The sequence below is a fragment of the Macaca mulatta genome, chromosome 11 (genome assembly GCF_049350105.2).
Source record: "Macaca mulatta isolate MMU2019108-1 chromosome 11, T2T-MMU8v2.0, whole genome shotgun sequence".
In the NCBI taxonomy this organism is placed as follows: Eukaryota; Metazoa; Chordata; class Mammalia; order Primates; family Cercopithecidae; genus Macaca; species Macaca mulatta.
The window spans coordinates 78,701,951-78,723,160 of record NC_133416.1 but is presented as its reverse complement, the minus strand read 5'-3'; the positions used below and the strand labels follow the sequence as shown (position 1 = coordinate 78,723,160).

Here is a 21,210-nt window from a genome sequence, read left to right as displayed (position 1 = left end):
CCTCCCATCTCCTCTGTGATTTAGAATGCCTTAACCATCAGGGAATGCAACCCAGTAGATTTCAGCCTCATTTTTCCCAGCTCCTTATTCGAGACGGAATTGCTCTGGTTCAAACACCTTCGACAGTTGCAGTGAGTCGAGATCACACCACTGCACTCCATCCTGGGTGAGGGAGTAAGACCCTGTCTCAAAATAAATAAATAAATAAGAAGTGGAAGGCTTTAACCCAGCCCTGGGATAGAGTGTTTCTATTGTCCCCTTCACCTTATGGATTTCTCACCAGTATGGTGACCCAGTTTTTCTTTGTCTTTGCTTCAAACACTTCTGTTGCTTCCAGTTGATCATCTCTATTCTGTATTTTTTTTCTTGTAGAGATAGAGTTTTGCCATGTTGCCCAGTGCCCATGCTGGTCTCAAGCTCCTGGGCTCAAACTCCTGGGCTCAAGTGCTTCTCCAGCCTTGGCCTCCCAAAGTGCTGAGACTACAGGTGTGAGCCACCCCACCCAGCCTAATCATCTAAATTCTGTAACTTTTCTCTATGGCATAACTTTATTTGCTGGTACTTGTTACCTCAGCCCATTTCCCCAACACTTCCCCTACAAGGTTTTCCCTGAGGGCATGCACTTACTACTAATCATCTTGCCTCAATTTGAATCTTCTGCTTCTCTAAAAGGGAAAGAATCTGGTTGTTCATTGTCCTTGTGGGACAGAGCCCTGGGGGCTGGGCCATCCGGAGGTTCAAGGACCAAGACAGATTTTCCTCACTAAGGGAGGCAGATTGGGGATACTAATCCAGCCCATGCTCTCATATTTGCCGTTGTTTTCCAGCCACAAACCCTAACACATCCTCTGTGGATGCAGCATCATGACAGTTTACAAATACCATGGCAACGCCAGGGTTACCCTATATGGTCTAAAAAGGGGAGGCATTAATAATACACCCCTTGTTTAGCATATCATCAAGCAATAACCATAAAAATGGGCAACTAGCAGCCATTAGGGCTGCTCTGTCCATGGAGTAGCCATTCTTTTATTTCTTTTTTTCTTTTTGAAATGGAGTCTCGCTCTGTCGCCCAACCTGGAGTGCAGTGGCCCCATCTTGGCTCACTGCAACTCCACCTCCCGTGTTCAAGCTATTCTCCTGCCTCAGCCTCCTGAGTAGCTGGAATTACAGGCACATGCCACAACACCCAGCTAGTTTTTTGTATTTTTAGTAGAGACGAGGTTTCACCATGTTGACCAGGCTGGTCTCGAACTCCCGACATCAGGTGATCCTCCTGCCTTGGCCTCCCAAAGTGCTGGAATTACAGGCGTGAGCCACCGCGCCCGGCCAGATTCCTGTTTTTCTTGTTTCCACGTGTGTCCTACCAGTAACTCTCTACTCTCCATCATGACTTATGATCAAAAGAGGCTAACTAACCACAGTCATTGAATATTTCATCTCAGTAATCTAATACAGGCTTGGATAAAAAATGATACGAAGAAAGAAGGAAGGCAGGCAGCAAATAGAGTGACGGGTAGACATCTGAGGACTGTCAGCAGCTAAAGAGACAATCTGATGTGTGATGTCTTAACTTTGCCATCTATTGCTGTTTGATGATGGTATTTCTGTGATTTGGGGCTGTGGCTCTGGCTTACTAGACTTTTATCTGTACTTCTCACTACCTGGAGAGAGAGAGAGCAGTAGAAAGAACAGACATCAAACCTGCTAGAACCTTAAAGAGTTGATATTGTTTCATCAGTAGTTTGAGGGCAAAGATCAGACTCACTCAGGAACCAAAACAATGAAGGGACTTTTCTAGTGCTGCACAGCAGGTCTGTAACAAGTGGGCTTAAATCTCACGTCTTTATCCTTCACCATGCTGAGTGGACTGACGAACGCCCACCCACTTGTGACAACTATACCCTCTGGTTTCAGGATGTTGATATAAGGTCTCACTGCCTTCCTCAGCAATCTTCTGAATCTGGCATTCCTTCTGAGAAGACTAACAAGCACTCATCCAAAACATTGGTCATCGGAAAGTGAGCTGTAATTTGATCTAACTTCTCACTCAGTATGGTAGTTTTTTTTGGTATACAAGAGACCTGATGGAATCTTTCTTAGGTAAGCCAAATCTGTCTCTCTGAATCGTTCACCAGTTGGTTCTTGTTCTCTTAAAGAGTAAGTCAGCTTACTCTATGACTGTTTTTCAGTTCTATTAAGTGAAACTTGGGTTTTAGTCCTAGTTCCTCATCTGTGACCTTCGAAAGTCACTTATTCTTCTGACTCTATATTTTCATTGGCAAAATGACAACTCCTGCTTTGCTCATTCCATAAGGCTGTCAAAAAAGGGAGAAAAGACAGGATCCATTTATTAAATACGTACTATTCAATACTTTTCAGGTAGTGTGATGATAACTTTATATACACTGAGTTATTAGTATTTCCAATGCTATGAGACTGGTGGTGTGATGCCCATATTTTTGAGGAGAAATTTGAGGCTGAAAAAAAATTAAATACCTTGTCCAAGGATTACACAGATGGTAACAGAAGTAGGATTTGAACCCAGGCCTGTCTGGCAGTTGAGTTTAATCATTTTACGATTTGGCCTACTATAGGCTGGTACTTAGAAAAGCACTTAGTAAATTTCAATTATTCAAAGATTTTAAATATTTTCCTTTAGCCTGCTTTTCTCCAGGTGATACATTCTCCATTTTTTAGGCTATTATTTGATAGGATATCATTTCCCTATTCCACTCACTGTTTCATTCACTGTTCTCATGGAGTAGCATGTTTTCAACATTCCTGTAAAGTACAATCTCTAGAGTGGAAAGTCATGTCCACAATGGGTATGAAACTGTATTCCATGATGCTTCTCCAGCCTATCACATGCATTTTCTGCCTGTTTCTGAAGTTTTATCATCCTACCCGATAGGCTTCAGGAACTTGTGTGAGATGAATGAGTCAGTGTAGAATCTGAGTTCAACATCTTTAGAAATGTTCATAAGGACATTGAGATGGGGATATGGCTACACAGCCCCTCCCCACTTCACTTGCAAGGAAAAGCGACCATAACCTAATCGTAGTTAAGGGTCTCTGTGGCCTGAGACAGAAAATGGTTAGTGTTTAGTGGCCTGTAGGAAGACAGTCTCTTTTATCTGCATAGTGGAACTATAAAATCAAATCTCCAGTACTGAAGAGCATGAATGGAACTAGTAGGGTCACAGCAATCCCGTCTATTTGTCTAGGACTTCTTTCTCATCAGATGGGCCCCTGAACTAAATGTGGTAAGATTAACAAAGAAGTAGGACAATGTTATTTTTTCATATGTTAAAGTTTTTCTGGTTCTAAATGAACAGGGTGTGGCTACTTTTGTTTCCTTTTACTACTTCATTTTTCTATTTTTAGCCAAAACTAAATGAGTAGATGTTTTTTATTTCATATAAGAATGATTTTCTCTTCAGTAAGAGTTGAACAAAAATTGTGTGTGATAACAGCCACCTAATATTTTTTTTATTAAAATGTCCTTCAAAATAGTTTGTCATGGGTGACATATGAAGAGAGGGACTACAGATGATGAGTTTTTTGATGTAACTGGTTAAATTCAAAAGCAAAGGTAGCTCCATCGTGAGCATAAGGTCTTAGCTTAAAAGGTGGCTTTCCAGAGAGGCCTTTCTAAAGCAGCGCACTAATCATTCCCAACAGACTATTTAAAATAGCTTCATTTCCTTCATTTGTGTTCCTATCAGATATTTCCATGGTTATATTTGTTTATTGTCTATCTCCCCTCCACTGGAATGCGAATTCCAGACCTTGTTTTTTGTTATCCCCAATGCACAGAATACTGCACATAATGGTGCACAGTATTTGTTGAATAAATGAACCTGTTTTTGGAAACAAAATTGTTACTCCCTTACTTTAAGCTAGTTCACAGTTTATGGTTTTTACAAATTTGCTCCATGGTTTGTTCTTTACTGTTGTTCAATCTGTCCCCTTCTCACTGTAGATTTATTTATTTGTGGATGTAATTCAAGTTCTTTCTGATTATGCTATATTAGAGTGAAGAACATTTATCAGATGTCAGTGTTTTGTGTAAGGTGTATTATGAGTAGTGTTTTGTCAATAAAATAATAAAGCCTGTGGATTTATCTAAAGAAATAAGTTGCAGTGAATTTAAGTATCTGTTTTTTTTTTTTTTTTTTTTTAATTAATTACTGTCTTGTGTTTTCTTGAGTGGGAGACAGAGGGGCTGCCAGGACTTGTTCCTGACTTTGGGCAAGTATATTAAAAATATTAAAAAGAAAGAATGAGATGCATTGCTCTAGAGGCAACTTTTATATCTGCTGCCTGGGCTAAGAGGTGTGAGAGTAGCAGGAGTGAGCTCTTGTTTCCGCTGAAGATAAGCCAAGCCAAGCCAAGCCAAGCATGGCCTGCACAAGAGAGGATCCCATTGGATACCTCTTAACTAGGTTTGGGCATGTGGTTAAGTCTGATGGGTAGGTGGAAAACTCAGTGCCAGGTGCCCTGTGGGTGCTCCGTAAACATGTTAATTTTAGCAATAATACTGTGCCTCTTACCAGTACTTGATGGTTTCATTTTGCAATCCATGCAAGGAGGGTGGGAATCACCACTGGAGTTGGTAAGGTCTGGCACAGATGTCTAGAAAAATAATTTCATTTCTCATGTTTTTGGGGATGGGGACTGAAGGGGAACAGTGCGTTTCTTTGTGCCCTGGGAATTGCATGTCCTCATGTTTTGGCCTTGACATAATCATCAAATGAATTATTTAAGGTTGATTTGTTATTCATATATTTCTTTCTAATTGTGAGGTTTTTTTCTTACATTGCAAAAGAGGTTTGAGACCAAAAAAAGTTCTAGCTTATAAAATCCAAACTATCATAAGCTTCACAACAGTCAGGACAAAATGGCATTATCAATCATAAACAATTCAGGAGTTGGTAATGATATTTTGATTTGTTTTGTGAAATATTGATTTTTTAAGATAAGTCCCATATATTTAGAGTATTAAGAACAAATATTAATACTTAAATAGCAAAGGTACTTATACTCCAAAACTTAAAAACATTTAGGAGACTATATATCTGCCTGTGGGCTCAATAAATAGACTTGAAAATATTTTGTTTTATAGTCACATTTTATTACAAATTTATTTTTTACCCAATAGAAAAGCAAATTTAGAATCTATTTACAAGTACTATATATTTACATATATACAGTTCATGAATTTAAAGAAAATGGACAGAGAAATGCAATATATATGGAAGAATATGCCACTGTACAAGGTTTATTATCATTATCATGGTCCTTAATGTTACTGAACCTTTACTATAGTAATAAATACAGTTCTATATTTACACATCTTATAAAACATCTCATAAATGTATTTTTTCAAATCCAAGTTAAAACATCTGATCAAAATAAACATGCTTATATAAAAATAAATCTACCTAACAACCATTTGGTTTGGATGTATTGAAGCTAATATAGGATAATAGAAGGTAAGAATTAATACTTTGACTTTTCTTATTTAATAACTTGCTTCTTAAAATACCTAACACAGTATTAATATCGAATAAGCAGAGAAGTAATGTTCCTGACACAAGTGGGTTATCCAGAGAGAACACAGCTAAAACCAAGCTAAATAAACAGGATAATATGTTACTGAGTCTCTTGAGTCCAAAGTGGTGTCAGATATTGGGTTTGCCAGAGCTGCTAGAGAGGCATGTGTGAGAAGTTGTATCAGTGGACTTAATTTACGTCATGTGCACATTTGATCATTAAGATACACATCGGTTTGAATCAACTGATAAAACCTCTTGCAAAAATTATTTACTAACCCAGGAAAAAAAAAAACAACAACAAATTGCTTACTGTCTTTTCCAGGTATGTTCATTGCTGGCAGTGGAATTCCCTTCTGAGCTTGGGGCACCAAGGAGTTAAAAGCAAATCAGATAAGACATACATCACCTGTGCATGATTGCCTTAGTAACAATTTAAGAATTTCGGTCAATTTTCCTTTCAAAATATTTGTAAGCAGTTTTATTCCATGAGGGTGGAACCATCTAGTGCTGATATATAAAACCTGGTATCTCTAAAAATGATCTCAATATGAGTGAGTTAACAATACCTTACATTATCCATCCAAGGGATTGGTGCCTTGGAAGGATCCTTTCTGAGGAAAGGCAAAGGAGGGCTCAGACATCTTCACATGGTCATTAGAATGAAATCCTATGGATCACAGCCTCTACCTAGTAATGCAGTTCATTGAAAACCCTTATTTTCCTAGTTCCCCCAACAACCTCTTGAGTTTGTGGGTTTAAATAAACCCATTTTTGGAAAGTAAGTGGGTTCTCCCTCCTCCCAAAATGATTACATTGGTGAGTTTAAAGAGAATGCAATTCAAATCATGGAGAATCTTTTCTAAAGGAAATTTCAATCCACTTTTTTGATCTGGGCTCACTTAAATAGTGTGACCAATCTACCCCTTAGCTGAACAAATTATAGAAGCAGCATTTAGACTTATATTCACTCTCAAGTATCAATAGGTTTTCAGCCTTTTCTCACTAACTGAGAGATGCTTTTTTGGTTTTTAAACCGAGTTTCACCTCAGCTCTTATTAGTTACTGCTCTGATATACTCAATCTCACATTTTCAGGTTCTCAACTTTTGAAAACATTTTCTTTCACATATTAATTAGAGACATGGGACAAATGCCACAGAGGAAAGATGGCAGCTCTCAGTCACTGGATAAGCTGGTGATGGCACGGAACTGGGAGGCAGGTCATAAGCAATGCTGGAGCTGGTAAAGGTTACCAAGGCTTGGGTCGAGTCACAGGACTGTTTTTCGACATCATCAGAGTTAATTGACATCAGGCTTGGGTGTTTTGATCTTGTCCAGAAGTAGGTTTGCTTTCCCAGGCTCACCAGATCCTCCTTAAAGTGAGGATTGAAGAGGATGTAGAGAAGGGGATTGAGACATGCAGGAAGTGGGACTATCACCAGAAGGATAAACTTAATTACTTCAGGACTGATAAATGTGAGGTTTAGTAAAGAGGAGAAGGACAAGAAAGCCACGGGGCAGTATAGGATGCAGTTGGTGAAGAGCAACAGGGCAACGTGCTTCACCATAGAGCAGTCCCAAATATTCTCCAGGTCTCCCTTGTCCAAATTGCAGTAGAGCTTGGTGTAGGCAATGGTCATCATGAGGAAGCAAAGGGAATTGAGCAAGATGAGAGCGACCATGTAGCCCGTGGTGCTGGGCTCCCCAAAGGGCAAAGGCAGGCAGAGAGGGGAGGCGCCATACTCGCTGCCACCCAGCAGGGGAACTGCGGCCATGGTCAAGGCCAGCAGGGCGCAGAGCAAAATGATTACTTTCAGGCTAGAAAAGGGAGCTTTTGTTTCAAATTTTGCAGAACATTTCACAGAGAACCCACGCTCCAGGGCTGCCAGAGTAAGCAGGAAAACAGATGATTCCGAAGCAAAAATGGACAAAAAACCAATGACTTGGCAACCGACCCCATTCTCCCACCAGGCACCATGTCGTGCAAAGCTGCCAAAAGTGAATGCATCCACACCAGCCAGCACAGCACTGCAGACTCCCGTGAGCATGTTCACCACTGCGATGACCCCAATTAACAGTTTAATGGGGGAAATGTACAGAGGAGATCTGAAAACTGTTGAAGTCACCAAAGCATTACAAGTAAGTGCCAGAACTGCTATGGTCCACACTCCAATTCTGATCAGCCAGCCATCAAGCAGGTGTTCACAGGGTTTGAAGGGGCCTAGAAGTCCAAGGAAGGAAAAGATTGAGTATCAAATTAGGGTTTACAACTTTTGCTGAATTACCCTTTTGTCTCTTTATTTAGGATGCCAAGAGATAGTGGTCAAAAACAGCCTGATAACACACAGTGCCCATGTGCATGCTCCACTATCTCAAGCCACTGTCACCCTGGATCTTCTGCAGCACTAGCTGGGTGAGTACACCAGGTGCTCCTGTTCCAGGGTATTGATGGAGAAATGAGAATGGAGAATTTTGATCACTTGATTGAAGTCCCTAAGATACAGCTGTGTTGGTGCCAGGTAAAAAGCCAGATCTCCTGGACTTTTCATTACATAACTTTTCAGAATATTTCCACAAGTTTCCATAGGCAGACAAGGAGAATCCCAGGGGAATACTCCATAATATTATGAACGTGCGTTTCATGAAAATATCATCTTAGTTTTAGATTAAAATTTGAGGTTAGGGAGCAAGGAACAATCTATTCATTAAAAATAAAATATCAACTCTTCCTAGTTGTCTTTTTTCAACTGGCTCATCCTGTTTTTTGGAATGGGACAAACTATTAAGTGAATTCAACTTCACTTTCCTCCCCTCCCTTCCCATCTCTTCCCCTCCCCTTCCTCTTTCCTTTCCTTTCTTCCCTTCCCCCCTCCTCCTCCTCCTCCTTCTCCTTCCTTCCTTCCTTCCTTCCTTTCTATCTGTACAAACTATTATTTGCTTTTACCAAATAGTTATTTATAAGAAAAACCTAAGTCACTTTCAAAAGTCGGTGATTACACAAAACAAGATTATAGCATACTATTTCAGGGTAAATTGCTAATATCATTTTAAAAATTACATATACCTCTAACAGCATACTTGATTCTTTAGTTTACATTAAGTTAAATTAAAAGTCCTCCCACCTCAATCCTATTGGCAAGTGAAAACTCCAGGGAATGAACATTTGTATTTGACAGGCCACTATGGGGAGGGTTACTGATGAGCTGCATAGCTGGCACAGATTTGGCTTTTAAAGTATAGCTGCATTGTTTTTCATGGACTCAGAATCAGTGGTGCATACTGCTGTTAAGGAAGTTTTGATGCCTTTCTCACCTGGGGAAGGTGAACACTGCACTGAATGAAGGGCTTTCAGGTCTTCCTCAAAGTCAAGCAGGAAATCTTCAAGGTCACGTTCATCTGCAGGCACAAGAAGTCCTGGAATGATTAGTTCTGCCTCTCTTTTCAAGGGACCAAATCCCAGAGTGGAGAGTCCTGGGTTATTCTGGAGACATGAACTGTCACAAATTCCTTGTGCTCTAGCTTTCTTGCAAGTCCCTTATAAAGTTGTCTTTGGATGTTCGACTCAAGCTGCTGTGACATACTATTCTAGTACAACTGAGGATGAGGGAGAGTGACCCAAGACTCCGGGTATAACATCTAAACTCTCCCATTCTGCTCTTGTTCCCTGCAGCTCATGATGTTCCCACATTGAAGAGCTAAATTAGAGGAGGCTATGGGCCTCTTCATTCAGAGCAGAAACCACTTTATCCAAATTTCTAACACTACAATAGCTATAGTGCAAATGTTCTAGGCTATGTTCTCTGAACACCAGAGGGAGAATCAGATACAGTAAGTTTCAATCTTCCCTGGGGAATTCTGCATAACGGAGGACAAATCAAGTAACTACTTGGTGCTTGGTTTAGCTATCCATGAAATAGGAGTTTTGTGATCTAACATATTTCCCCAAAGACACAGATTTAATTGGTCTCATGTGGGAATTGGGGACCAATATTTCTTAAAAGTTGCTATGTGATTCTAATATGTGGTCCAGGGTTGAGAATCACTGCTTTTGAAAATAAACTCCATGAATGACCGTCTCTCTCTGTTGTTCATTGTGTGCTTTCAAGGCCTAGAACAGTGCCTGGCACAAAGTAGGCTCTCTAATAACTTTTTGCTTGTGTTTTTATTTTTTGAGTGAACATTTTTGAGAGACATTAGAGTGGGTGAGGCAGGAGGAGCAAAAACTGAAGCAAGAACAAGAACAAGACGCATGCTGTGGCCTAAAACAAAAAAGGCAAGGACCAAGATATCAGTTCCTTAAACAGATACGCAGACAGGAAAACCTGGTAAGGTTATCTGCCGACAGACTGAATCATACTTGCTTTGGAATCAACAAACCATTAAGGCCCAAAGGGTGAGAAGCCATCCTTCTGTTTAGTCTGTTTAGACTTTGTGCAAACTCGCAGGGTGGGCAGGGAAGGCAGGGGGTGGTGCCCAAAGCGCCTCCTCATTACCACAGGTGTGGTTTGAGAGGCATTGTTGTCTGTTTAGGTAACGTCTTAATTCAAGGAAAGCCAAGCTTTACAGACATTATCTCATTTCACCTTCCGGACAGATACCCCGGGGTGGGGTAGGGGAGGAGAATGATTTAGAATCAGTTGGACAAAAAGTAGGATTCTTAAGCCCTTCTGCTGAAATACGAAGGAATCTAAAATGTTTATATCTTTCACTCCTTCCAGGCCATAAGAATGAAAATGGATTTTGTCTTCTGGAGAAAAAGGTTCTGAAGTGTGTATGAAAAAGGCATCCTCCGAAATAGCACCCTTTAAAAAGCTGATGGAAACACCATGTCAGTAATCACCCCTGAGGACAGTATATGCTAAGCGGGAATCTAATTATAAATATAAATATAAGAATTCGCCTACAGAACAGATGAAATTTTAGAATGAATCCTGAGCGAGTTTTCTCTTTCTCAGGTAGTCTTTAAAAAGTGGGATTTATTCACAATTTGCTGAGGTACAAGGACTTGTCTGAAGTTCAGATAATCTGTTTGATAATTATTTTTTTCTTTTTTTTTTTGAGATAGTCTTGTTCTGTTGCCCAGGCTGGAGTGCAGTGGCGCAATCTCAGCTCAGCTTGCTTTGGAATCAACCTGCCTCCCGGGTTGAAGCGATTCTCATGCCTCAGCCTCCCAAGTACCTGGGATTACTGGTATGCGCCACCATGCCTGGCTAATTTTTTTGTGTTTTTGGTAGAGATAGGGTTTCGCCATGTTGGCCAGGCTGGTCTCAAGCTCCTGACCTCAAGTGATCCATCTGCCTTGGCCTCCCAAAGTGTTGAGGATTACAGGTGTGAGCCACCACGCCCGGCCTGTTCGATGACTTTTCATCGAATGTAATTCATTTTCATGTGTTCCATCAAACACAACACAATTTCATTACCATGGCATAGCAAGTCCTACCTTGAATCTGAAACATTCCAGCATCTTTCTTATGAAGGTCGTCCATACTGCTGTTGTCACCTTTATTCCATTGATTAGAAATCTTATAGGCATTCTCACACACTCCAAATGCACAGCACTGGTAAGCATAAGGCATTTCTATAATCCTTTAAATGAACAAAACCCAAACAAAAAACACTTAAAGAAACGGATAATTAAATATAGTATTCATCTTCTTTCACCCAATTATTCTACCTTTGGATTTTAGCCTAAATAAACAATCAAAAATATAAGTTATGGGCATAAAGGTGTTCATTACAGTGCTATTTATAAAAACAATGAAGTTATTAAAAATGATCACTATGAAATCTTAATTGCTGAAGCTGAGGGATGCAACTTCCATTACTCAAATGATGGAAAATTTCCAAAATAAAAAGGTTAAAAAAATGACTGCTAGGAAAAATTGTAGCAACATGAAAAACTGCTTATGGCAGAATAAGTGACTAAAATATGACATCTATTTCTATGCACATTTTGAGTCTAACAATTAAAAATGCACTGGAAACAAAGCTTGGAAGGAAGTAACTTAAAAATGTTATTTGGGGGGCATTTTCAAGATTTTTGTTCTTGGATGCTTAACAGAGACTTGGAAGGGTAGACTTTTGGGGAAGTGGGGCTGGTTAATGAGTACGAAAATAGGAAGAATAAATAACACCTACTATTCAATAGCACAACAGGGTGACTGTAGTCAATAATAATTTAATTGGGCATTTTAAAATAGTGTACTTGGATTGTTTGTACCTCAAAGGATAAATGCTTGAGGGGATGGATACCCCATTTTCCATGATGTGCTTATTACATCTTGCATGCCTGTATCAAAACATTTCATATGCCCCATAAATATATACACCAACTATGTAACCATAAAAAATAAAGACATTAAAAATTTTAAAAAGATTTTTGTTCTCTCTTATAATTTCCCAACTCTCTTTTGGGGTTTTATTATTTTCGTAATTTTAAAAGTATGTAAAAACTACCGTGGGTTAAAAAATACACAATCTTTCAGGATACCTCTTTGTCAATAATAAGCATAACCAATTTTAAGCAGCATTACGTCCTCAAACAAATATTAATTTAGTACATTTTATTAGATACATACAAGCTAAATTAAAAATCGTAAACAAGAGTAGAATAATGTTATAATGTTATTTAATGACATGCCCTAGTTTATATATATCCCACGGATCAATGGTTTTCAAACTCCTCCAATGAACTCTGATTCTGGGAGGCATCTTTGAGAAGGAAAGGAAATATGGTCAGGAGGACATATTTTCCCACTGCAGGGCTTGTCCTAACAATGCTCCAGGGTTAGGAGACTTGAGGGCATGAAATGCAATTCAAAAGGGTCTCACGACCTCATAAATTTAGAACACCACTATAATACATCTATTATTTCACATGACCACAAATGCATCTTATTAGTTTTAATGACAAACTCACTTGAGTTCTGGAAAGTTTTCAGATGATATCAAGCTCTGTAAGGCATGATTTCCTGTTAATTTTAAGTGAGTTAAACCATGTAACCCAGTTACAGGAAAAGACGACAGGAGGTTGGACGATAGGTCCCTGCAAAACATCACATAACAATTGGCTTTTAGTCTATGTTAGCATAAAACATTTATGTTAAAAAAAACAAGAACCCAAAGATCGTTAAACTACTCAATAAAAACTTCTAAGCAGCGTCCTTACTCTTAACGGTAAGTATTAAGAGTAAACGGTAAGTAACCATTTTGGTTTAGCTAGGGATAACTTTTCTATTCACAGTCAGGATTGCAGGGGAGAAAAGGTTTTAATTGTATTCAAATTGTTCTATATTCAGCTTCATTTTGTCAGGTGGGGACGTCTAAAATCAAGGGGAAGGTGCTATATTTAATTTGAAAAGTGATGCTGACTAGATTAGAAGTGAGAAGTAAAAAGTGTAGGGGGTGTATTTACTCCCGTTCCTCTTTAAACTTCTGTCTAACCAATTTCTTCTTTCTTTATTAGATAACAGATGGGGAGAGGAAGGAGCAAGAGATGGGAAGTTGGAGCAGGGAAGGGACGGGAAGGTTCTCTATCAGTCAAAATGGCATAAAATAAAATGGAAGCCCTTCAGACCTGAACTGACATCTTATTCCATTCCACCTGATTACTCAGCAAGAATAAAAAACTTTGGCTGAATAATGAGAACCAGGTGTCACCCAGATCAATTATCCACTTAAGGGCCCATGTGGCCCTGGAGGAGCAGAACTCCTCCTTGGCTCTGACAAGCTCTAGGCACGGAGAACACAGAGGGCAGGTCATCTGCGCATTTCCAGCTTCTTCAACAAAACCAACTTTTAAAATTAACTAGATGGTCCCCAATTATTAAGAGACATGGCATAAACAAGTTATGGAATACTCACAGCTTTATTAGGGATGGCAAAGTGGAAAATGCATTGGGGTGAATAATAGCAATTTTGTTCCAAGCCAAATTCCTATTTTGAAAAAAGGCAAATGAGAGAATTAAATAGAATCAAGAACATGTGAAGTTTTATCATAGGCATTCAGTCTTCTACCAAAATTAATTTAATTTCCATTCAGATCAGAAACAATTAACTTATCAAACTGCCCTTCAGATTAAGATGTTAGTGGTATAAAATGACTAATGAGAGAACTTTAAATCAAGCTTGTTAAAACCAATTAAGGAAACATCATTTAGGTGGATATTTTGGTTTTTACTCTTGCTAAAAGGTTAACTTTAATATGGTTGTAAAATTTTATTAGGGCCTTTCTAAAATGAGTGGTTGTAGCAGTGTGGGAAGGGACAGAAACTTCTGAGTCTCTTCTTCTGACAAGTAAGTTTTAAATTACAAAATGTCCTTGGATGGGTAATGAAACTCAAAAAAATGTGGGCACATCACTCATATATGTTAGGCCTTGAGAGAAACACAAAGATGCTTTCAAGAAAATTTCCAGGAAGGATACTGACAAGTAAATTATTAGCCAGGATATGAATAAAATAGGGGCCAACATATGTTAGAAATAAAATTCTTTGATAGTAAAGAAAAAGTACAGTTTATGGGGAAATAAAATTCACTTCCCATGTACACGTAATGAACTGCAGATAATTAAGTAGGAATAAAATCTTTTACAAAAACTTCTGTAGATAATTTATCAGGAATAAGAACTACATTTTTAAAAAGGAAGGATGAATTTAAGATTTTTAATTTTTGTAAATGACTAACAATGGTAACTAAGATGTAAGCATTTGAGAGAACTGAAAGTAAACAAAGTCAACTTTTCTCAAGTGTAGAAAAGTTGATGATATTGGGCTCCAGGGTTACCTTAATAAATGGTATGCACAAAATATTTACATTCTCATTTGAAAGGTTCCTTAGGGACCTGTCCTCCTTTCCTGGAGGAAACTGGAAGTCTTTTCCTTGATCCCAGAACAGAAGAAAATTGCAGCTAACAAGGGGAGGAAATGTATGGAAGGCAGAAAAGCTACAAATGGCGGCTGGGCTTTGGGTAATTGAGTGAGAAGACTGTCTTCTGTTGAGCTGCTCAAGAAATACGTGTCACTGAGGTGAGCAAGTAATACCATCTGTCAGAGTCTTTTTGGCAGCTTTAAGTAGATCACGGTGCCCTGGGAGAGCTTCACAGAGCAGAATATCTGGAATGTAGGCCAAGTCCTGCCATGGTGCTTAGAGTGATTTGACTGGGGTTTAAGTAAATATGTGAGAATTTATATGTTCAAAGGCCTGTAATTCCTTTTCAATTCATGAGCCTGTGTGCTGGAATCCTCCCAGCAGCCCCAGAGGAGTCATTTTCTGCTTTCCTGCCCTGCTCTGTGCCTGGGGCTGATTCTGCAGGCTGCATCCCCAGAGCTCCCTAATGGCCTCAGTTGTATTCTCAGGAGAAGCCCCAGGAGGAAAGGGAGGTCAGGGCCCTCATGGTCTTCTCTTCCCTGTTTTGGAACCATCTCTCTCACGGCAGCTACAGACTTCTCAAGGGCTGCAACACTTCTCCATGCTTAAGCTCTTTCTGTGTCCTGGAAACATCATTTCCTCCCTGTGACTCTAGCCCCAGATGTTACTGGTTGCTGCACACCTATCCTTTGCTTGTTCCCTGCCAGCACCTATGTAAGTGTCTTTTCATTTGAACTGTCTTTTTAAAAAATTTAATTTAATTTTAAGTTCCAGGATACACATGCAGGACATGCAGGTTTGTTACATAGGTAAACATATGCCATGCTAGGTTTGCTGCACCTATTAACCCATCACCTAGGTATTAAGCCCTGCATGCATTAGCTATTTATCCGGATGCTTTCCCTCCCCCTGCCACCCTGATAGGCCCTGGTGTGTGGTATCCCACTCCCTGTGCCCATGTGCTCTTATTGTTCAGCTCTCACTTATAAGTGAGAACATGCAGTGTCTGGTTTTCTGTTCCTGTGTTAGTTTGCTGAGAATAACGGCTTCTAGCTCCACCCGTGTCCCTGCAAAGGACATGATCTTATCCCTTTTTATTGCTGCATAGTATTCTGTGATGTATATGTACCACATTTTCTTTATCCAGTCTATCATTGGTGGGCATTTGGGTTGATTCTATGTTTTTGCTATTGTGAATAGTGCTGCAATGAACATATGTGTGCATGTATCTTTATAACAGAATGACACACACACACACACACACACACATATATATTTTCTGAGACGGAGTCTCACTCTGTCACCCAGGTTGCAGGGCAGTGGTGCGATTTCAGCTCACTGCAACCCCTGCCTCCCAGGTTCAAGCGTTTCTACTGCCTCAGCCTCCTGAGTAGCTGGGATTACAGGCACCCATCACTATGCCCAGCTAATTTTTTTGTATTTTTAGTAGAGACAGGGTTTCACCACGTTGGCCACGCTGATCTCGAACTCCTGACCTCAAGTGTTCCGCCCACTTCAGGTTCCCAAAGTGCCGGGAATACAAGTGTGAACCATTGCACCCAGCATTATGATTTATATTTTTGGGGGTATATACCCAGTAATGGGATTGCTGGGTCAAATGGTATTTCTGCATTTCAACCATCTTAAATGATTTCTATTTCTTGCTAGAACCCTCAAAGGCTATATACTTATTTCATAATAATAATGTTGCATAGTTACAATGTGCCAGGTACATTTATGAGTTTTTTTTTTTTTTAACAGGTTTTAATCTCATAACCCTCACCACAACCCTAAGAGGTAGGTATTATCATTTACCTTCATTATACTCATGAGGAAACAAAGACACTGTGTGATAAGTCACTTGAGTAATAAATTACAGAGTAATCTCAGGAGCTGTGATTCAAACCCAGGCACACTGACTTCACAGTCCCTGATCTTGTGCTCAGAACATGTTTAAATGCTTAATAATGAAAAAGCCACTGCACTAGACCCTGGGCTAGAAGTTTTACTGAAATTTGAATTTATGGGAACATAAAAAAGTTCTTATTGTTTTCAGGTATGGCATAGTCTACCTGATGACAGTGCTAAGTCTTAAGTTCTATAGTAGAGAATGTGCAAAGTGCATCAGAGTGAAGTGGGCCCAAAGATAGAAGATCTTGTTCTTGTGAAATGGGCAGGCGGAAAGTCACAGGTGGCGAGGGATCCTATAGGCAATGGGAATAGGAGAAACAGTGGCTCATGTTTCAGGGACCTGGAGTGTGTTGAGGAGCGATCACACTGTACCAGGAGGCTGGAATCAGATTTTGAAGAGTGTTGCTGGGAAGTTTGGTCTGATCTTGAAGACAACAGGGAAAATAATTAGAAAGTTTTTGAAGCAAGAAAATAACATGATTAGATATTTATTTAAGAATAAGATTTAAGAATAAGATTTATTTAAGAATAAGATGAATGGGTAGAGAGATGATAGAAGGACTGGTTGGGAGGACGACGGTGATCCAAATGAATCATTAAGGGCCTGTGGTAGAGGAGTGGAGAGGATGAATTGATGAATGATTGAATGTGAGGTCACAGGGGAAGGAGGAATTCAGGGGGATTCAGATATTTATTCTTCAGAGTCTGTGTCACATTCTTTTGGTATCTTTAGAGATCGCCTTTTTTTTTTTTGACAGAGTCTCGCTCTGTCACAGGCTGGAGTGCAATGGCGTGATCTCGGCTCACTGCAACCTCCACCGGCTGGGTTCAAGCAATTCTCCTGCCTCAGCCTCCTGAGTAGCTGGGACTACAGGCGCATGCCACCATGCCCGGCTAATTTTTTGTATTTTTAGTACAGATGGGGTTTCACCATGTTGGCCAGGCTGGTCTCGAGCTCTTGACTTCGTGATCCACCTGACTTTTAATATAGAACTGACTTTTGGGGCAGCCAGAAATCAAACTGGGTGAATAAGACAGATCATAAAAGTATTTTCCTTTTACACCTCTTTGTTTTTTAAAAGTAAAACATTACATAAGTAAATTTCAACCAAAAGTAAGAGAAGGGCAACACAACGAAATTCAGAACAAGATGTTATTCTGGTAAACTTTTGGGAGAAAGTGACTCTTAAAAGTAAATTTAAAGTCTTTTGAGGAATAGTATTATTTTACCAAACGTATAGTCTCTTAAGGACAAAAAACAACTTTAGAAGTCAACAAAAGAGAAAGGTTTTTAACAAACATACTATAGTTTAAACATTACCTATCATCACCATTCATCAAAATCATGTTGAAATCCAGTTTCAGTATTGAAAGTTTTAACTTATTTCACAAAATAATCTGCTAGTAAGTTAAAAAAACTTAATATATAACATTTCAATCATAAAATGGAATTAAATACAAGTATTTACAAATCTTAGTTGCCTGAGCAACAGAAGTGTTTCCTAGAACAGCTGTGTTCAAACCTTAGTGTACTTGTTAAAATGCAGATTCCCAGTTCCCACTCCAGAGATTCTAACTCATGAGGCAGATAAGGGTCTGGAGTCTGTATTTTTTAGTCTCCTCCAGGTGATTATTAAGCACTTTGAGACACACGTTGAAAAACTGCTTAACCAGGAAAAAAAAGCAGGCAGATAGAATTATGTGATTATCCCATTTTTGCATGTAAAATGTTTCCTGTTGATTCCAGGTTATGGACAGAAAACAGAGTAGGCTAGTCAACAGCTTAGCCTCCTTCTTCTTCATTAAAACTTCCTGCCTGCTGACTGGTAGAGAGCATAATTGCAAACTTACTAGTTTTAGATTTATTCTTGGAAATTACTAGAAGCAAAATACTTGCTGTTTCATAGCAAATATACGCACAAAAGTCCAACCAGAATAGCACACAATGAAAATAAAGCATTAGGGGAAGGCCATGCTCTGTGCTGGGGAACGCACTGGGAGGTGATACTCACAGAGATCGGAGGCTAAGCAATTGCTGGAAAGTGTCAACTTTAATTTCGTAGATTTCATTATGTCTTAGGTCACTGAAATGACAGGGTTCCAAAGATTGATTTCAAAGTTACTGGTTTCAAAGATTACAGACTTCAGATAACTTTTATAGAGGGACTACCTGCCCTCAATCAAAGGAACACATGAAGTGTATCTATCAAGTGACTGATTTTTGTTTGTTTAAAAAAGAACATTACCATTTACACACTCAAGTATTGTCTGTTTCAAAGGAGCTAGTTTGCTTGGAAGGACGTAAAACCATATTCCAAACATGCAATCATCATTCAAAACACTGGAGGACTCTTCTTGTGCTGCCTTCTGAGTCTTTCTTGGATTCTTTGAGGGTCTTCAGGAGGGTAGATTCTTTGCCTTTTACAGATAGATTTGCTTTGTTTTTTTTCCCTTAAGCACCCAAAGGCATTGAGAGAAAAACTAAGTGTGAAGGGATAGATGGTTAATATTGTTCTGATCAAAACTGAAGTGTGACTATAAAACAAGGCTGTCCGCATGCGGTGGCTCACGCCTGTAATCCCAGCACTTTGGGAGGCCGAGGTGGGCAGGTCACGAGGTCAGGAGTTTGAGACCAGCCTGGCCAACATGTGAAACCTCGTCTCTACTAAAAATGCAAAAAATTAGCCGGGCATGGTGGCGGGTGCCTGTAATCACAGCTACTCAGGAGGCTGAGGCAGGAGAATCACTTGAACCCACGAGGTGGAGGTGGCAGTGAGCCGAGGTCACGCCATTGCACTCCAGCCTCGGTGACAGAGCAAGACTCTGTCTCAAGAAAAATCGAAATCAAAAACAAAACAACAAGGCTGATGTTTTGTAGCAGAGTCAATATTAAGAGAGGAATTCTAAAGGGTTTCATGCATAAGTAGCATCTGTAGCACCTTAAATATGACAAATATGGCCTTCCCCTAAAGTTGACTATTGTGAAACAAACACACCAACAAACCCAAGTCTCCACATATTAAAAAATAACACCACTCATTAGATATGTAAGTTTGATTGTACTTCTAAAATAAGAAAAATTTCAAAGCCCAAACATACCCAATTCACTAGTACCCTGAGTTAGGGGGAGAAAAAAGCAGATATATAATAAATGTTTTACTGATATTATGCTACAGTTCATGAAAAAAATAATATTATCTATGTTTCCCAACTTTCTAACCACCCTGCACAGTCACACCTTGTGTGTGTAAGAAGGAAAAGGATCACATGTCTCCCCGGTGAACTACAGGGTAAATGAACCAATGACCCTGAGAAATGCAAGTTTTGATTCTTGAGTTTTGCTAGATGACTTAGAGACTTCTAGACTTACATTTTCTGAAGCTTTTGGCAGACTGAAAAACTGGGTAAATCTTCTAATAGGTTGTAAGACAGATCTCTGAAAAACAGAAGGTGCAAAAAGGGAAAATCTGTTACAAATAAATCATAAAGAAACATGCTTTGCTCTCTTTTTCCCTCCAAGATGTTCTATTTCCCAAAGGCAGACTCTGATCATTTTCACAGCACTGACATGGAGCAGGTAGTCACAGGCATTATTGGATTAACCAGTAGATTCAAATGTTGACTGAAACGTAACTGTTAGACTTCTTTAATTGCTTTAAATAATTTACTTAATGAATTCATTTATATTCTGTTAGTACTTCTCTATAATGCTCTAGCTATTATCTTACTGCAATGAGTACAAATTAAATTAAATAATTGTTCCTCTGTCTCTGAGAGCTGCTACATTTTCTACAGCTAAGATAAATCATTGTTGTTTCTTTTCTAATCAACTCTTTAAAAAAAACCTAACAATTCAAAACAGCAGGAGCTTTGAAATCAATCACTACAAGAAGGAGGCGGGGGAATGGAATCTAAGAAAATCTTCAGCCAAAATTCAACAAATTACAGAATAACAAAAACATCTGGACATATTTATAGTATAATATAACTAATCTAAAGCAAGCCATCATAATTTGCAGAAAGTTTGAAAGAAAAGAAAGTTGGTAGATAACGTAACATAGATATACAAGAATAATTTTGTTTCATGTTTTAAAAGTTATCAGCTAATCAACTAACACATTTTCATGCCTGATTCTAATTCTTAAAACCAGATCACCACTATGCAATGGGAAAATCATGCTTTTTCTAAGAGGCTTTAAATTATTCTTATAATTGATCACTTTATCCTACACTTATTGAATAAATGGGATTTATAAAGGAATGAAGTCCATTTACTCCGCATAAATAGTACAAATGAAGCTGCCTGTAAACCCAAATTTGTAACTTTCTGAAGGTTTGAAAGATACGCCCCCACCCAATACCTCCAAAACCTCACACCTATGCACAAATATACCTGATTATTAATATGGTATGTATTTTTGAAAAGTAGTGAATATAATAAAATGGGCACACATATTATCAAAGCTGATAATTGGTTTACTCATCTCTGCAGGCTGCAAAGGGGATAATCCTTCATCATCTACCTCTTAATAGAGGGAACATAAGACCTTCTACATAAAGGCATAGTGTTGCCTTCTACCTAATGATTTTCATGGCTAACACTGACCAAGCACTTCAAAAAAATTATTACTTTTTAAAATTCTGGGGTACATGTGCAGGATGTACAGGTTTGTTACATGAGTAAACGTGTGCCATAGTGGTCTGCTGCACCTATCAGCCCATCACCTAGGTATTAAGCCCAGGATGCATTAGCTTTTTTCCTTAATGCTTCCCCCTCCCACCCTCCCCCAGCAAGGCCCAGTAAGTGTGGTTTCCCTCCCTGTGTCCATCTGTTCTCATTGTTTAGCTCCCACTTACAAGTGAGAACTTGC

At 39.1% G+C, this 21,210-nt stretch overlaps 1 protein-coding gene and 1 long non-coding RNA gene across 3 annotated transcripts in view; one reads left to right on the top strand and one right to left on the bottom strand.

Moving 5' to 3' along the window:
• Window positions 1-5,115: 5,115 nt before the first annotated feature.
• Window positions 5,116-21,210, bottom strand: part of LGR5 (leucine rich repeat containing G protein-coupled receptor 5) — a 146,880-nt gene continuing 130,785 nt past the window's right edge. The window contains exons 12-18 of one of the 2 annotated variants that reach the window (XM_001117502.5): window positions 19,710-19,775; window positions 18,352-18,423; window positions 13,424-13,495; window positions 12,480-12,605; window positions 11,001-11,146; window positions 8,873-8,956; window positions 5,116-7,781 (exon numbers count right to left, since the gene is read on the bottom strand). In XM_001117502.5, the coding sequence (XP_001117502.2) occupies window positions 6,694-7,781; window positions 8,873-8,956; window positions 11,001-11,146; window positions 12,480-12,605; window positions 13,424-13,495; window positions 18,352-18,423; window positions 19,710-19,775 (1,654 nt within the window). In that variant the 3' untranslated portion in view covers window positions 5,116-6,693. The remainder of the gene's footprint in view (window positions 7,782-8,872; window positions 8,957-11,000; window positions 11,147-12,479; window positions 12,606-13,423; window positions 13,496-18,351; window positions 18,424-19,709; window positions 19,776-21,210) is intronic. The other variant, XM_028829726.2, reaches the window with a different exon arrangement.
• Window positions 7,532-11,934, top strand: LOC107000929 (uncharacterized). The gene is made up of 3 exons (XR_003720706.2): window positions 7,532-7,699; window positions 7,866-9,885; window positions 10,279-11,934. It is a non-coding gene; the product is annotated as an uncharacterized LOC107000929 (long non-coding RNA).